This window comes from Eschrichtius robustus, chromosome 10 (assembly GCF_028021215.1).
Source record: "Eschrichtius robustus isolate mEscRob2 chromosome 10, mEscRob2.pri, whole genome shotgun sequence".
Classification (NCBI taxonomy): Eukaryota; Metazoa; Chordata; class Mammalia; order Artiodactyla; family Eschrichtiidae; genus Eschrichtius; species Eschrichtius robustus.
Window position 1 is genome coordinate 86,943,825 of NC_090833.1, and position 13,911 is coordinate 86,957,735.

General features: G+C 40.7%; 1 protein-coding gene across 2 annotated transcripts in view; it reads left to right on the top strand.

Annotated features, from left to right (window-relative positions):
* Positions 1 to 13,911, top strand: part of AOPEP (aminopeptidase O (putative)) — a 368,252-nt gene that overhangs the window by 325,504 nt on the left and 28,837 nt on the right. For both annotated transcript variants that reach the window (XM_068551997.1, XM_068551998.1), the window contains exon 14: positions 10,414 to 10,530. In XM_068551997.1, the coding sequence (XP_068408098.1) occupies positions 10,414 to 10,530 (117 nt within the window). The remainder of the gene's footprint in view (positions 1 to 10,413; positions 10,531 to 13,911) is intronic.

Consider the following 13,911-nt stretch of genomic DNA (forward strand, 5'->3'; position numbering starts at 1 on the left):
TGAAAAGGTTTTGGTAGGTCTCAGACCTACTAGGATTTTAGGTATGTATCTATTTTTCATCTTTGAAGACTTACTTCTCTTGATTGACTTTGAAGTATTTGAATTCACATGAGAGGATTTTTCTGTGGCAGCAAACAAGGCCGAATTTCAGATTTCCTGCTCCTGTACCAGCTTCCGGCTGCTCCGGGCCATGAGTCCAAGCTGGAGCTCACAGTAGACGTGAGATTTTAATGTCTGAATTCTGATAGCAGTAAGGAGTGTGTTTGGCTTTAAAAGAACATTTTTATAACACTATTTCAGTCTCTTGTTTAGCTGGGAATAGTTCTTATCGTGATGGAAAGTACATTAATTTATGAATTATTCAGCCCTTGGTACATAGCCTGCAACTTTGGGGTAAACAAACCTGGCATCATTCATGTCCATGTAGTTTATTGTTCTGTTTTCCATTCACCTGTTTGTTTTACTTTCTCACATGATGTGCATCTGTAAGACAGCCATTTCTCTTCCATACAAAATGCTGACCCATTAAGAGCTTTTATTCCCTTCAGCTGCACTGGTATTGAGGTGGAAGAGAGAAAAGGAAGAGTTAAAAATGAGGGAAACATTTCTTGAAAGTATGTGGAACTTGTTCTTTGCCTTTCTTTTTCCTGAAGCTCTTAAGTCCATGTTTTTTTCAATAATATGAATTTCTGTAAGTTTCTAAGTGACCCTTAGGAAGTTAATTCTTTGCTCTATTCCTTATAAAACTTTTCAGAGTTAATCCGGGGTATAAAACGTCTAGACTAGAATCCAAAAGTGTACAGAATTTGAGTGAAATCTGACTCCTGTGGTTTATATACGTTAAATCCTTCTGTGAAAGAAAACTGAGACGTTGGATAGTAAATTGTGCAATACTCTCAACAGAGTTTTATTAAGTAAAAACAACTTTGTTCCTTTATTTTTCCAGCAATAATTCTTGTAGTTGGACTCCTACCCTCTTCCACCTCATACCCCCCCAGTTTTTCTTTAGTTGTGGTTGGCTATACATATCCCTAAGGATATGTTTCTTTGTCAACTTTATGACAGAAACCACAACAAATTGTGGACGTGTGGTTAATATTTATGCGTAGTTTGGGTTTGGTAGAAAATGTAAGAAGAACAGTAGAAATTAAAATCTAATCAAAAAGGTATTTATGTTGTTTTGACTGTGGACCTATGAAGAAGAAAGGACAGGAACTAGGAGTAATGGAATGTTAGTATTTTACACCAGAATAAATACCCAAGAGTCAAATTTGCTTGTAAATTATGCTCTCTCCTTAAAAATTTGTTGAGTATATGTGTATGTCCATTCCCAAGTCGTTTGTCTGAGCCGAGCGCCAGAGTATGACTTCGTTTCTCCTTCCTTCTGTTTCTTGTCTTTTTCTCACCTTGCAACTCTTGTTAGTGTCATTATCTCTAAAATGCTTTTGTGGCTTTTTTGTAGATGTTAGTTTTGATAATTTTTAAAAATGTAATCTGTAATAACAAGTTTTAACAAGGAGACTGTGGAAAGCAAAGGGACAGGTCTTTGTAAGACATACTATTGAGTCTTTGCATTTAGCGCAAAATGGGTTGTTACAAACACTACAATCTAGCTTATTCATTAGATTAGTTCTTTAAAAACATCGCAGAACCATCATTTTGTTGATTACAGTCGATTATAATTGAGGAGGCATTTCCGTTATTTTACCATTCGCTTTTAGAGTAAGAATCTATTATACAGAAGGTTTACAAAACTTTTAAAATTGATATATTTAAGTTGTGTATTTTTGGATTCGTTTTCGTTTAGAAGTGAGAATCACTTCTGGCTTGAATTTTCATGTGTAGCTATATAAATTTTCTTTCAATATAGTTTTATTTAAATCACCGAATGGTTGCTTCACAGCTGTTCTTGCAGTCATTTTTCTGTATTACCCCATCTTACCGTATTGGACATTAAGTCCTTTATTTAAATTTGGTAAACATTTGCGTATCTGGCATTAGGTAGGTGGCACATGAAATGAGCAAGATAGGGCTCCCATCCCTTAGGGAGTTGCCTTAAAAAGGTACATTCTTTTTATAGAAGTTGAAATATGGTTTTATTTGAACTCAGTTATTCTTGTTTAAACTTAAAAGAGGAGGATCCTATTTTTGTCCATAAAATTTTAAGGCGCTTAATTTCGGTAAATGCTTAGGTTCCCCCCCCCCCCTCCACCCCGCAATTTGCTAATCACCTGTAACTTATAGAGGAAAACTGTTTTCAGACTGAATATTCCTAAGGATTTTGTATTTGTGCATATGAACACCTTAATTTTGTGCATATTATCACTTTTTTTTCCAGGAACATAGGGCTAGCTATAGAAAATAAACTCAACTGAATGTTACCCAGAAGAATCTAATGTTGATGCAGTTATTTTCTAGAAGTGTTAAATTTGTAACAAATAATCCCTCGCAGATGATCTGATTTTGATATATTGGGGGTAATAGCGGAAGTTGAAGAAAGATAGGAAGAAATTCTGGTTTGAATAAAATTACAGTTACTGGTTTTTCCCTTGGAAAAAACTCTGAAAATATTTGATGGTTCATTTATATTATAAATGACAACATAAAAATCTGAGCACGTGACTGATGCAATGCTTCATGTGTATTTGCAAAGCATTTGCAAAATTTTAAGATCTTTCAATATTTCTTTTTTTTTTTTCTTTTTTATTCTTTATTTCTTATAAACCCTTATGTCGAACGCTGACTTTCAATAGATCACAGTGAGGGAGCTGCTCTAAAATTGCAGTTTTCACGCATTGCTCGCACAGGACTTATGTCTTACATTTAATGGTATTCATCTCTACGTAGAGAAGTATTGACATCAGAACTTTTGAGATCTATGTTGCTTTGAAATACTGTTGTTATGACTAAGAATAGAGAGGCTCTGATAGAATTCTTGGTGCACACTCCTGCTAGGGGATCTGCTTCTAACTGCTTTATAGAAGCCCCTGGTTTCCAGGTTGCTAGCTCAGTATTTTGTTAGAGCATGTGCTTTAATCATTTACGCATTTCAGTGCTTAGATTGCAGTATTAAATTTCTTCATAAAGTGGATCTTCTCTCCTTGAAGTAAATTATTGGGAAATTTTTAACATGTTTTAAGAAAAATAGTTCAGCTTGATCTGGAGGCAGGAAAAAGAAAAAGGCCAGGCAGCTAGCTGCTCATGTAGGTTACTCAGAGAAAAAGTTGATGTGAAGAGTTACTTAATTCCTTTTTGTATATCTTTAGAAAATTATTCACGCAAATTCAGCCATAGTCTGCGTTCTGTTCTTAACTTTCCCCCCACTTAATAATATTTCTCTCCATCTCAGCATATTACAGAAACAGTTAACATCTCATTCTTTTTAATAGCTGTGTAATATTCTGTTGTGTGATGGTTATATACCATAGCCACGATTTTGACACACAGATTTTGACTGACAGTTTTCACAGTAAAGGTATATTCATATGGTGGACTTTTGGAGGTCATAAATTAGTTGGTATGCAACCAGAATTTTGAATTAGAAAATATCACTTTATAACTTAGGAACTCAGATTCATAAAATGTATACTCTTAAGATAAATAAATCAATTATTAAATACAATATTAACTTAGATAAGAGCATTAATTCTAAAGAAAGGAAAAGAAAGAAGCAGATTTCTATTAAAAGAAAAAACAAACCAAAAACCTGTGAATACGAGAAAAGTTAGACGTATCCTCTGAGCCTTTCAAGTGTTCCAAATTCTTTAGAAAGCCTTAAACAAGCCCTGCGTGGAGCATGAGTGTTGTCATGGCAGGGTGAATGGACTGAATCACTTAGGAGTTTATAGTTTCTTCTTCATGAGCCATGTTTTTCTTGAGAAGCATAAAATTCAGATCAGGAATGGTCTCCCTTTGGCCCCTTTGGTTATTGGTCTGGCAAGTTCCTGAATAGGGAAGGCAGACGCAAAGATACCAAGAATCTCTTATAAAATACTTGGGAATTTTCAATTTGAGTGTTTACAAAGATTTATTTTCAAACTGTGTTATAACATAAACCATAAGTGTACACATGATTATAAGAGTTGACAGGAGGACTTCATTTAATGTAGTTTAAATAATATGCTTTGTATCAAATTGCATATAGTTTGGGTAATATTTTTTACAAAAGTTAGGGAAGTGTTGGCACATGAAAATTTGACCCTTAAAATCTGACATGAGTGAGATATGAGAATGATTTATGCCAATGCATTATTTCAGGTACTCTTTGCTAATGATGGTGTCTGTTTTGGTCACTGTGGTGTCACTTTTGGAAGCACCACAACCAAACTATGGCTCAAAAGTTTGGTAGTCTTTTTCAACTGTAGCTGTTAGAATTCTTTTCCCCAAAATATAGTAAATATGCTTTTTTTCTGTGTGAACTGAATTATATAAATATTTGCTTCTGCTTGAATTTTCCTAAAGTTTGTCTATAGACATGCTCCCTAAAGATGTTTGATAATCAGAAATACTGATTATGCTGGATCTATTCATTGATTTCTTTATTTTGAAGAAAATTATTTTCACCTTTAATTTTATTTAGTGACTTTCATTGGTTGGCAAATCAAATTTATGTCCCCAAAATAATATGAACCAGAGACTTTAATTCTTAAATTCGTCAATTCTTTAAAATGTATTGTTTTTCTTCAACATGGAAAGGATGGTTTTTCTTTTGTAAGTTTTGTTTCTAGAAGCAGTTCAGAACAATTGTGTTTTTCTTCTATATAAGTTACTATTTTAGACTAAAACCATTTTAATTATATCATGGTATCCTTGTTGACAACAGCTCTTGGCCAGACACTCTCCTATGTATATATTATTAAATAGTCCATTTTTGTCACTTAACAATGTTTGTCATTAAGAAAGTGACAGATGAAAGATCCTATACAAACAATGAAGTGAGAACCATGGTCCTGGCCAGTGTTTGGAGTAGGCAAAGTCAACTTCACCAGAGTTCTGATACTCTTCGGGGCACCTGAGGGTGCGTAGTGTGGTGGGTGTGTTTTCTGGGAAGAGTAGAAAGGAATTTGTTAGACTTTGGGGGAAATCGTATTAAAAAGACCTTTTATATCTGTAGGATTACCTTTTTAATCCAACAGGCAAAGGAGAACTGCTGTCTCTTTTGTGCCTCTATGCCAGAATACATGTGACTTTCAAAGGTCAGCCTCCCCAATTCTGGTTTGGACCCTGCGTGTGTTGAATTTAAGCCAGTGTACAGGAGAACTTGAGATTTTTCCTCCCTCCCCCATTTTTTCTGTTTTTGTTCAGTGTAAACAGTTCCTGCCGTAGTAACACAGACAAATATAGCAGAGAATGCTTTTCTGGAAGAAGAATGCTCCCTAAGCATTTTTTAACCATTTTTGGGAAGAATTGATCTTTCTGTGTATTTCAGGCAGACCGAAAGAGAGGGAGGCCATTGCTGTAAATTGAAGTGACATCATATGTATTTTGCCCCCATTGATCTGCATTTAGTCTCCAGCCAGGATGAAAGGAAATGGCATCAGGGAGGAAGCATGCTTCATTTAGGCACAGATCCCAGAGTGATAGTGGGGTAATAATAGAACTCACGCCACTGTCCGTCGGTGGCTGCATTAGTCCTAGGCTCATTCCCCGTCTGGGAGTCTGAGACTTCCTTCGTGTGTGGCTGCAGCGTGCCAGCTGGCCTGTGAGGGGAGGTGCCCTCCTTTGCTTTTGGAGGGGTGTGGGCAGTGGACGTGGGTGTTCGCGGGCCCCGGGTTCCCTGTGTTGGTCCTGCCTGTGGAAGGTCAGTAGTGAGATGCGTACGGGGCACTTTCTGATCTAGGAGCCTAGCTGGCCCTTTCGGAGTCCTGCTTATAGAAGAAGTGGTGGAGGACCTCAGTTGTGTGGTTGGTCTTCAGGGAGCCAGGAGTGAGTGATGCCCCCGTGACAGTAGAAAGAGGTTTCTAGGCTTCTGGAAGAGTCAAGGTTCGTTTTCTTTGTGCTACTTGTAGACTAGGAGGGTGCGTTTGGAAAATCCATATTTTCTTTCCAAGAGCCTGTATAAGAACTCTTTAGAACTGTTCAAACTTGTGAAGCTTGCCTCAACCCTTAGGCTGACCGGGAAAAATTACGAGGTAGACTTTTTTTCTCTTTGTGCATTTCTGGGTAATTAGCAGCCATGGAATCCTCCATGTTTAGAGCAAGAACACAGACTTCCAGAATTCTTAACAAATCTCAACGTATTGACCTCCTTTGGTGTTTCATTTTTTGTGTTCGAGTAAGTTTTCCAGTGTTGTGAAGTTCTCTATTTCAAGTGCCCACGTGACTTTGGCACCCCACTCTTATTTTGTCTAAGTTTCTGAGGCAGATGCATCTTAAAAATACCGAGCTGGTTTCCATATGGAAAAAATAATAACCTCATCGTGAGTTCCTAGTTTGTGCAAAGGAAAGAACTTGCTCTTCCTATCACTGTTGAACTGTGGGTGTGAGCACTACTAGACCCTCAGAAATAAAGGCAGGTTCTTTTTCTAATGTTGGAAGGAGCTGCTTTCTCAGGAGATAATGCTCTGAAGCATGTGCTTTATTTTTCTTAATCACTCCATGCTGTGACTAAAGCCGTGTCTGTCTCCACCCCACCGCCCCATACTGCTGTATTAAATACAGTGGGCCTAGAAGTCATGTGAAATTTAATTTGATTTCTACATGGGTGGGAGTGGAGTGACCCACAGAGCATTTCCCAACGCCCCTGTGCTTGCTGCCAGGGCGGGTGGCACCCGGCACTGTGTCTGAACACTTTTGCTGGTGTATGATATCTCTCAGTTGCTTTGTGAACATTTTGGTTTATTACTTAGTATTTCTTTTTCATTATAGGGTGGCTTTATAGGGAGTAAGTGTTTATTTTACAAAGAGAAATATGCTGTATTAAAGCAAGCTGCTTACCACATTTTTGCTTCAGTATTCTCTTTTTCAAGGTCTGTAATCTCATGTAAAAATTATGTAATGTTTACTTACTCATTTGTGAGTGAGAGATACTGAATTTTATTGTCTGTGTACTAAAATAGCATTTGATCACCGATTTGAAGTACAAGCCCCCCCCCCACCCCCCACGCCCATCCCCACCGAATTGGAAGAATTACAGTTGAAAGCCAGATGGCTACAGGCTTGTTTTACTATGGAGAGTCATTTACACAAGTCCATTCTGAAGACCTCTCAGCATCATGGAGGAATGTTCTCAGCCTCTGTGTTGGTTCTTGGTGCCCCTGCCCACCTCTGAGCAAGCGAGTTCTTGAAGCAGCCGCCAGGCACCTTAGTGAAGGAGGAGGGAGAGCTGGTGGGGTGTGTGCATGCTTGTTCTTTGCCTTTCTCCAATTGAAGTAAATTAAACTTAACAAAGAACCGCAAAGGCTTGACTCCCTCCCTTCCAGCTCGGCTGCCCATCTTAAGTCAGGGGGCTTGGCTTTAGATATTTTTCCATTGCATAAAATGAGGAGAGGACAAAAACTTTCAGTGATCCTTCTGGTTCTGTTTCTCTGTGCAGGTGTGTATGAACTTTTTGCTTAGAAGAAAACTGCAAGAGATACAAAAGTGTGAATCCAGATATTTTGATAGGTTCCCATGTTAGTAATTCTCTGACTTTAAACAGGAGTTTATTGGTCAAACCCAGCTGGGGTAAGTTGAGGACCAAGCTAGTCATCTTACTCAGGGTTTCTTTCCTCCCTGGGTCTCTCTAGTTTAAACCAAATCCTAAGCTTGGGTTCTAACAATAGGCCTCTTTGTAAGCGCAGGCACGTGATAGGGAGATGCTCTTCTTTCTACTCTTCCCTTCTCTGCAGTTCTGCAAATTGGCCGGGCTTGTTCTGCTGCACTTAGTTAGAGAATAAGGCCGCCACCCGCAGCCCATGGGTGTTCTGTGCTGTATCAGGCTGGGCCCTTCCCCAGAAGCGGTCTTCTTGAGTCGCTGTTGATGCCCTGGATTGGCTGCCTGTAGAAGCACTGCTGACCAGTTTTGAGCATGCCCATGGGGATGCAGGACTGGCTAGCCATTCTGACCCCATCTGGGACCCTCCCCTCCCCTCCCCTCCCCTCCCCTCCCCTGCCCCTGTACAGACAGATGGGCTGCTGCTGGATGGGCACCTAGGCCGGCCAGGCCGCCACAGGGTGGGGGCCACGTGGGAGCACACTTTGGAAAGGGATGTAGTGGGGCAGGTGGGGAGAGACCATTTTGGGGAGAAAGGGTAGACTCCATGAGAAGGGTTCAAATGCAAGAGGGCAATCAGGGAGAGTGGCCTTAGGGGAGAATGAGGGGCACACTCAGGGCTGGGGCTGAAGGCTTAGCCTCCACCAGAGAAGGGGCCCCTCTTGGAACATAGGGAAGGAAGATCCAGAGAGGGAGGCTGCAGGGTGAGATGGATGGGAAGGAGGGCAGGGGGAGCCTGGGTGCCAGGCCCAGCTGGGCCGAGCTGAGAAGATGGAACTACAATAAGAGGGGCCACAAGAAAGGCTGAGAACAAAGTGTCAGCTCTGCTGCCTGGTCAGGAATGCCAGAGGCTGGGTAAGACCCCTCCCTCTGCCGGCAGCCACGAGTGCCTGCCTGCCAAGTGCTCATGGTGCGGATGGTATACAAGGGCATGCGTGCTCCCCAGAAGCTGGTGGTTCTGAAGTTGGTCTGTTTTATAAAACAGCAAATTTCTTTTAATATCATAAAGGTAGCCTCATGTGTCTAAAACTGTAGAAAATGGGAAAATGGCATTTTTGTACTAGTATATAGTAATTTGATATCTTTAAAGCATCTTACAAACACAGTAGTTCTAAGGGAAGGAAATTAAGTGTTCTCATATATAACCTCACAGGTCAGTGCTGAATCGTAACCCTCTGGTTTTGCTGAAGCACCTTGTTTCTCCTGTCAGCCTGAGAGAGGATCCACAGCATGACTCTGTAGTGGATGGAGTGATGTTATGAAATGAAAATACCCAAGAATCAAGTGTTGTGCATTTGTGTCTGTCTGTCTAGAGGGAAGTGGCGGTTTAATTAGACCTTAGAAAGGTGAGGTGAGAAAAGATAAGAAATGCTTTCTTTGTGGAATTACGTGGTGAATTTCATGCATGCGGTCTCTGCTGGGTTTTCCTGCAAGCGCATTTTGGAAGAGTGTGTGTCTGAATGGAGGGGGAGGCAAAGGTGCAGTGCACACTTGGGGGCTGAAAGGTAAAGAGAGGGGAGAAGCCAATAATTTTTGAAATTTCTTTTAGAGTAATAAAATGGGGATTAAAATCCAGGTGTTCTTATGAATATTCTGTTGCTCTAGTATTGACTTCCAGAACTGTAAATTTGGGTTAGTTGACAAGGATTGCCTGGGCGTAATCAGGAATGGAGCAAAGCTAAATGTCGAGAATAGTGGAATTCATAGTAATTATTTTAAAACCTTCATTTTAGAATAAATACATTTTGGTTCCTACAAGATGTATCTTAAATTGATTTTTTTTCTTCTGTTAACAGTTTGTGTGCTGCTCCGTGCTAGAGGCTGATCTAGGCACTGTGGTACAAGAGTGAATAAGACAGATATTTTAAGTTCTTGGCTTTCACAAGTATTGTTTGTTCACAGATTAGTTTGTGTTATTTTTGAACCATATAAAAACATCTTCCTCTCTTTGCCCTTAAGTGGTAATACCATTTTTACTTACCCTGTATGAAAACTCAGGGATCTGAGTGACCTTGTGTGGGTGTGTGTGTGTGTGTGTGTGTGTGTGTATATACTCATACATACAACCTTCTTTTTAATGGAATAATAAACTTACAGTTTTTATAATGGAGGGATTGTGAAACATGGTTCTAGTTTCATTACATGCTCTTTATTTCTTGGTGTACATTTGCAAGACACATGCTGAAGAAGGAAATCTGAAAGTTGCTTATTTCTGTTAAACTTCCATGTGTTTACCTAAGATCAGAAGGTTTCTTGAGTATTTGTCTAGGCTAAATGACCTTTTTTGGCATATGCATGCTGTAGAGAAAAAGATCTAATAAAACCATGATAATGTTTTATTAAGATAAGCACAGTTTTTTATCATTCACAGTGTATGTGTACATTTAAGTCGTCATGTTGTACACCTTAAAAAAAATTCATGGTGTACAACCTAAAACAATAAACAAGGTAAACACAGTTTTGATCTGCTCTTAAATATAGAACTGACATGAAAAGCCATGGAGAATAGGGCTTAATCAGGCCCCAGAATGCAGTGTCTTTGGGGATACAAGGTAAACCTTGAGGTTTTACCCTAGTAAAGTCTCCAGTCTTCCCATGTTTCAGACAGCTGCTGGGAGTCCCCAGGTTACCCTGGATTTGCTGTCTTTGGTCTAAACGTTTGGGTTTAATTTCTTGTAAGCTGAATGGCATTTTCACAGGCTGTTTGGTTTTGTCCTCAGCTTCTTCCAGACCAGCTGGTCTTGCTTCTGGAGCATCTCTTGGAGCAGAAGACTATGAATCCCCGAACTCTGCAAAGACTTGAGAGGACGTACCACCTCTCGGAGCAGGATGCAGAGGTAACCAGGAACACCCTCAGAATTTACACTGTGGGCCCTCACTGTTGGTGAAGAATGATGATCCCATTGCATCCCAAACTGTTGGAACTCTTTAAGCAGCATCCCATGCTGTGTCTTCCGAGTGAAAAGCAGCACTTTGAGCAAAGAGTAAACTGCTTCCCTGGTTGCACTTGCTCCAGCAGGGGGCCTCTGATCCTGGTCATTACCAGGGTATTTTGAGGTCCTAAGTTTTTCCCTCTTTCATCTTAAATCATTAAGATGGACATAAGTCTCCTAAAGGAATGAGCAGGCGGGTGGAATGTTTTTAAATTATAAACTTGGGTGGGTCATCTTGTGCATGATGGTGGTGCCGTCCTGTTGCACATTAAGGAAACTTGGCTGAGATGTGCCAGAGCTTCTTGGTTGCATTCAGTTAGGACAGGAAAGGAGCCATGTGTAAAGGAGATGAAAACTAAATCTAACAGCCATGGTTTGAAAAGCAAAATTGGATGCTTGTGGGAAAGCAATATGATGGGGTCCTTAATATCTTTTAGCTTATTGTGAAGAATGCAATGTGAATCCTAAGATGAGTTCCAGGGTTTTTTAAATATATAAAATAATAAATTATTTAGTCATCTTAAGTAAAAAAGCACACAGTCTCTCTTATATAAAACTCCTTAAAGGCAAGTAGGTTTGATTTGTGTTCAGTTGAGAATAAATGAATATTTTAAAACTGTACAGTCCAATATGGCAGCCGTTAGGCACATGTGGCTATTGAGCACTTGGTATGTGGCTGTTCTGAATTGAGGCGTGCTGTAAGTGTGAAATGTGCATAGCAGATACTGGAGACATAGTATAAAAAGGGGAAGCAAAATGTCTCAATAATTTCTTCTTATTGATTACAGTGTCAAAATGATATTTTGGACATGGTGGGTTAAATAAAATATTATTAAAAATTAACTTCACAATTCTTAAAATGGAGTAAATCGAGAAAAGCCAGCTCGTTATTAGATTTTAAAAGGTAAGATGAGCACTGTTATACATGTTAAAACCCTTATGTAAATTCAGGAGTTAATTGAAAAACTCCAGAGAAGACATGTGTAGCTTTTTACCCATCTCAGCATGGATCAGACGTGCAACTGTTGCTGTTTATTTCAGCTCTTATATTTTTGTTTATAGGAGTTTCCAAATGCCAGCTTGTTATTTTTAATTAGTGTTTAAAAGAGGTTTCTATTTATAAGCATGAGGTTATGCTTTAATCAGAGCTGAATACCACTGAAATGCCAGGCCCCAGTGACAGGCAGTGGGCAGACAAAGGCGGAGGATCAAAGCAGGTGCTGGGCACCTGTCACTCCTCCACTCCTTGCCAGAAGCTGGGAGGTGGTCGACCCTGGTCCCCCCACCCCGTTCCTGTTGGCATAAACATAAAGCACACTGTGTTCTTAACTTACAGCTCAACTTAGTTGTTATATGTAACTTCTTAAACCTTCGAGAAATATAAACAGGTTTTATTTTGATGCCCAAAGCCCAGAGCAGTCTCTTCAGGCTTGGCTCTTTGGTTATGAGAGACTGGGGCCTGAGGGAGGCTTGACTGGTTGGAGTAACTAGCGTGGTCAGCGTTCATGCAGTTCACAAATACTCACTCTGCCAGTCACTAGGGATGCAGCAGCGGCAGGGGTCACCCTCAGGAAGTTTGGATTCTTCTAGAAAGACAGCTCATAAGTAAATGAGCAGGATAGTTTCAGATAAGAGCTACAAAGGAGATTGCAGGTGAAAGTGAGCTAGGTGTCTCTAGATAGAGTTCAGGAAAGGCCACAAGAGAAAGTGACATTTGAGCCAGGACCTAAGGGCAAGAAGGAGTTGGCCATACAAAGCCAAGGGGCCAGGAGTGATTTCCATACAGAGGTGACAGCAAGTGCAAAGGTGTGAGCATGGCATGCGCGAGGATAGGGGTCAGCAAACTTTTTCTGTAAAGGAGCAGATTTTAATATTTCAGGCCATACGGTTTCTGTCACAACTAACCGTTCAACTTTGCTGTTGTAGCTGCCATAGGCAGTATGTAAACGAACAGACGTGCCTGTGTTTCAGTAAAGCTGTTTATGCACCCTGAAACTTGAATTTCATATAATTATCACATCTCAAGATGATTCTTTTTGTTGTTGTTCCTTTTAAAAACTCTTCCAAAACGTCCACACCGCTTCTAGTTGTGGGCTGATTTGGCCTGCCCCCTTCTGAGTTTGTTGACCCCTGCTCTGGGGCCTGCAGGGTTGAGGTCAGGGGTGGGTAGGGCCCAGATCAGGGCCTTAAGGCCCTGAGGCCTAACGTGCCACTGCCTTGCCCCCTTCCCAGGCCCTCTAAGGCCTTGGCACGTAGTCAGTTACACTGACAGCTTATCTCACTGTGAGGTTTCCTTGAAAGGTCACTCAGAACCAGAAAAGCAACAGGATTTTGGCCAACCAGGGTATGTTCTAGAAACTTTATTAGTTAAGTGTGATTTATTGTGACACTGATTAGCAGGAATTTCGTTGACTAACCATCTGCCTTTATTTTAAGTGACAGAACATTTCATGGGAGAAAGAATTGTTGTTTGCTGGAAAAATGAGGATTCTGACTTTATTCTTGGTGCTTCTCCTTGACCAAACATATAAGGATAGTCCCTTTCAGTTAGTATCAGGGCTTTTAAATATGTAATAAATAGCAATCATTCAAAACATGGCTGAAGGTGTGCTGGAGAGTGGCAGGTTGTATGTGGAGCGTCCCTGTGGGAAATGGCTCTAGAGGTATTTTCCTGACAAGGAGCAATGTGAGTGAGTGTGCTGATAAGTCTTTGTTCAGGGTGCTGTCACAGGCCCTGGGACCATGGTGTTGGATTAGGTGTCTGTGCAGAAGGACTTCAGTCCCAGGACAGGGGGTGTCTCTAGCACAGCAGCAGGGAGTGCTCAGGACAGTGGTGGGGCGGGGGGCTACTTCCTCATATTTCCAGGAGGTAAAGAAAGGCTCCCCCTACTCTTCCTTGGACTAGCATTTCTCCTGAAAGCACAGATGTGAAGTCAGTTTTTGAGAAGGTGAGCCTGCTATTTCCGTAGCTCGTTTAAGCTCCTAATTGCCCAGCGCACTGCAGAACTCTCTTGTTGGCAGAGCAGCATGTTCTTGATGTACCAGAAGCCTCAACTGTGTAAGAAGCCCGTGCTGCCGTGAATCAGCTCCCTCTGTTCAGTAGTTGCTTTAGCTTCTCTGCTGTCGTGCTCACTTGTCCCTTCCCTCCCTCCTTCTGTGTGTGTGGGTGGGCTGATGCTGTCTCACTGGGAAGTGTATTTTAATGATGCTCTTTGTGTAGCTCAATATTTGTATTAGTTGTGTTGCTTCTGTGTTTCCGGTTGTATTCACAAAATGTCCAATCTG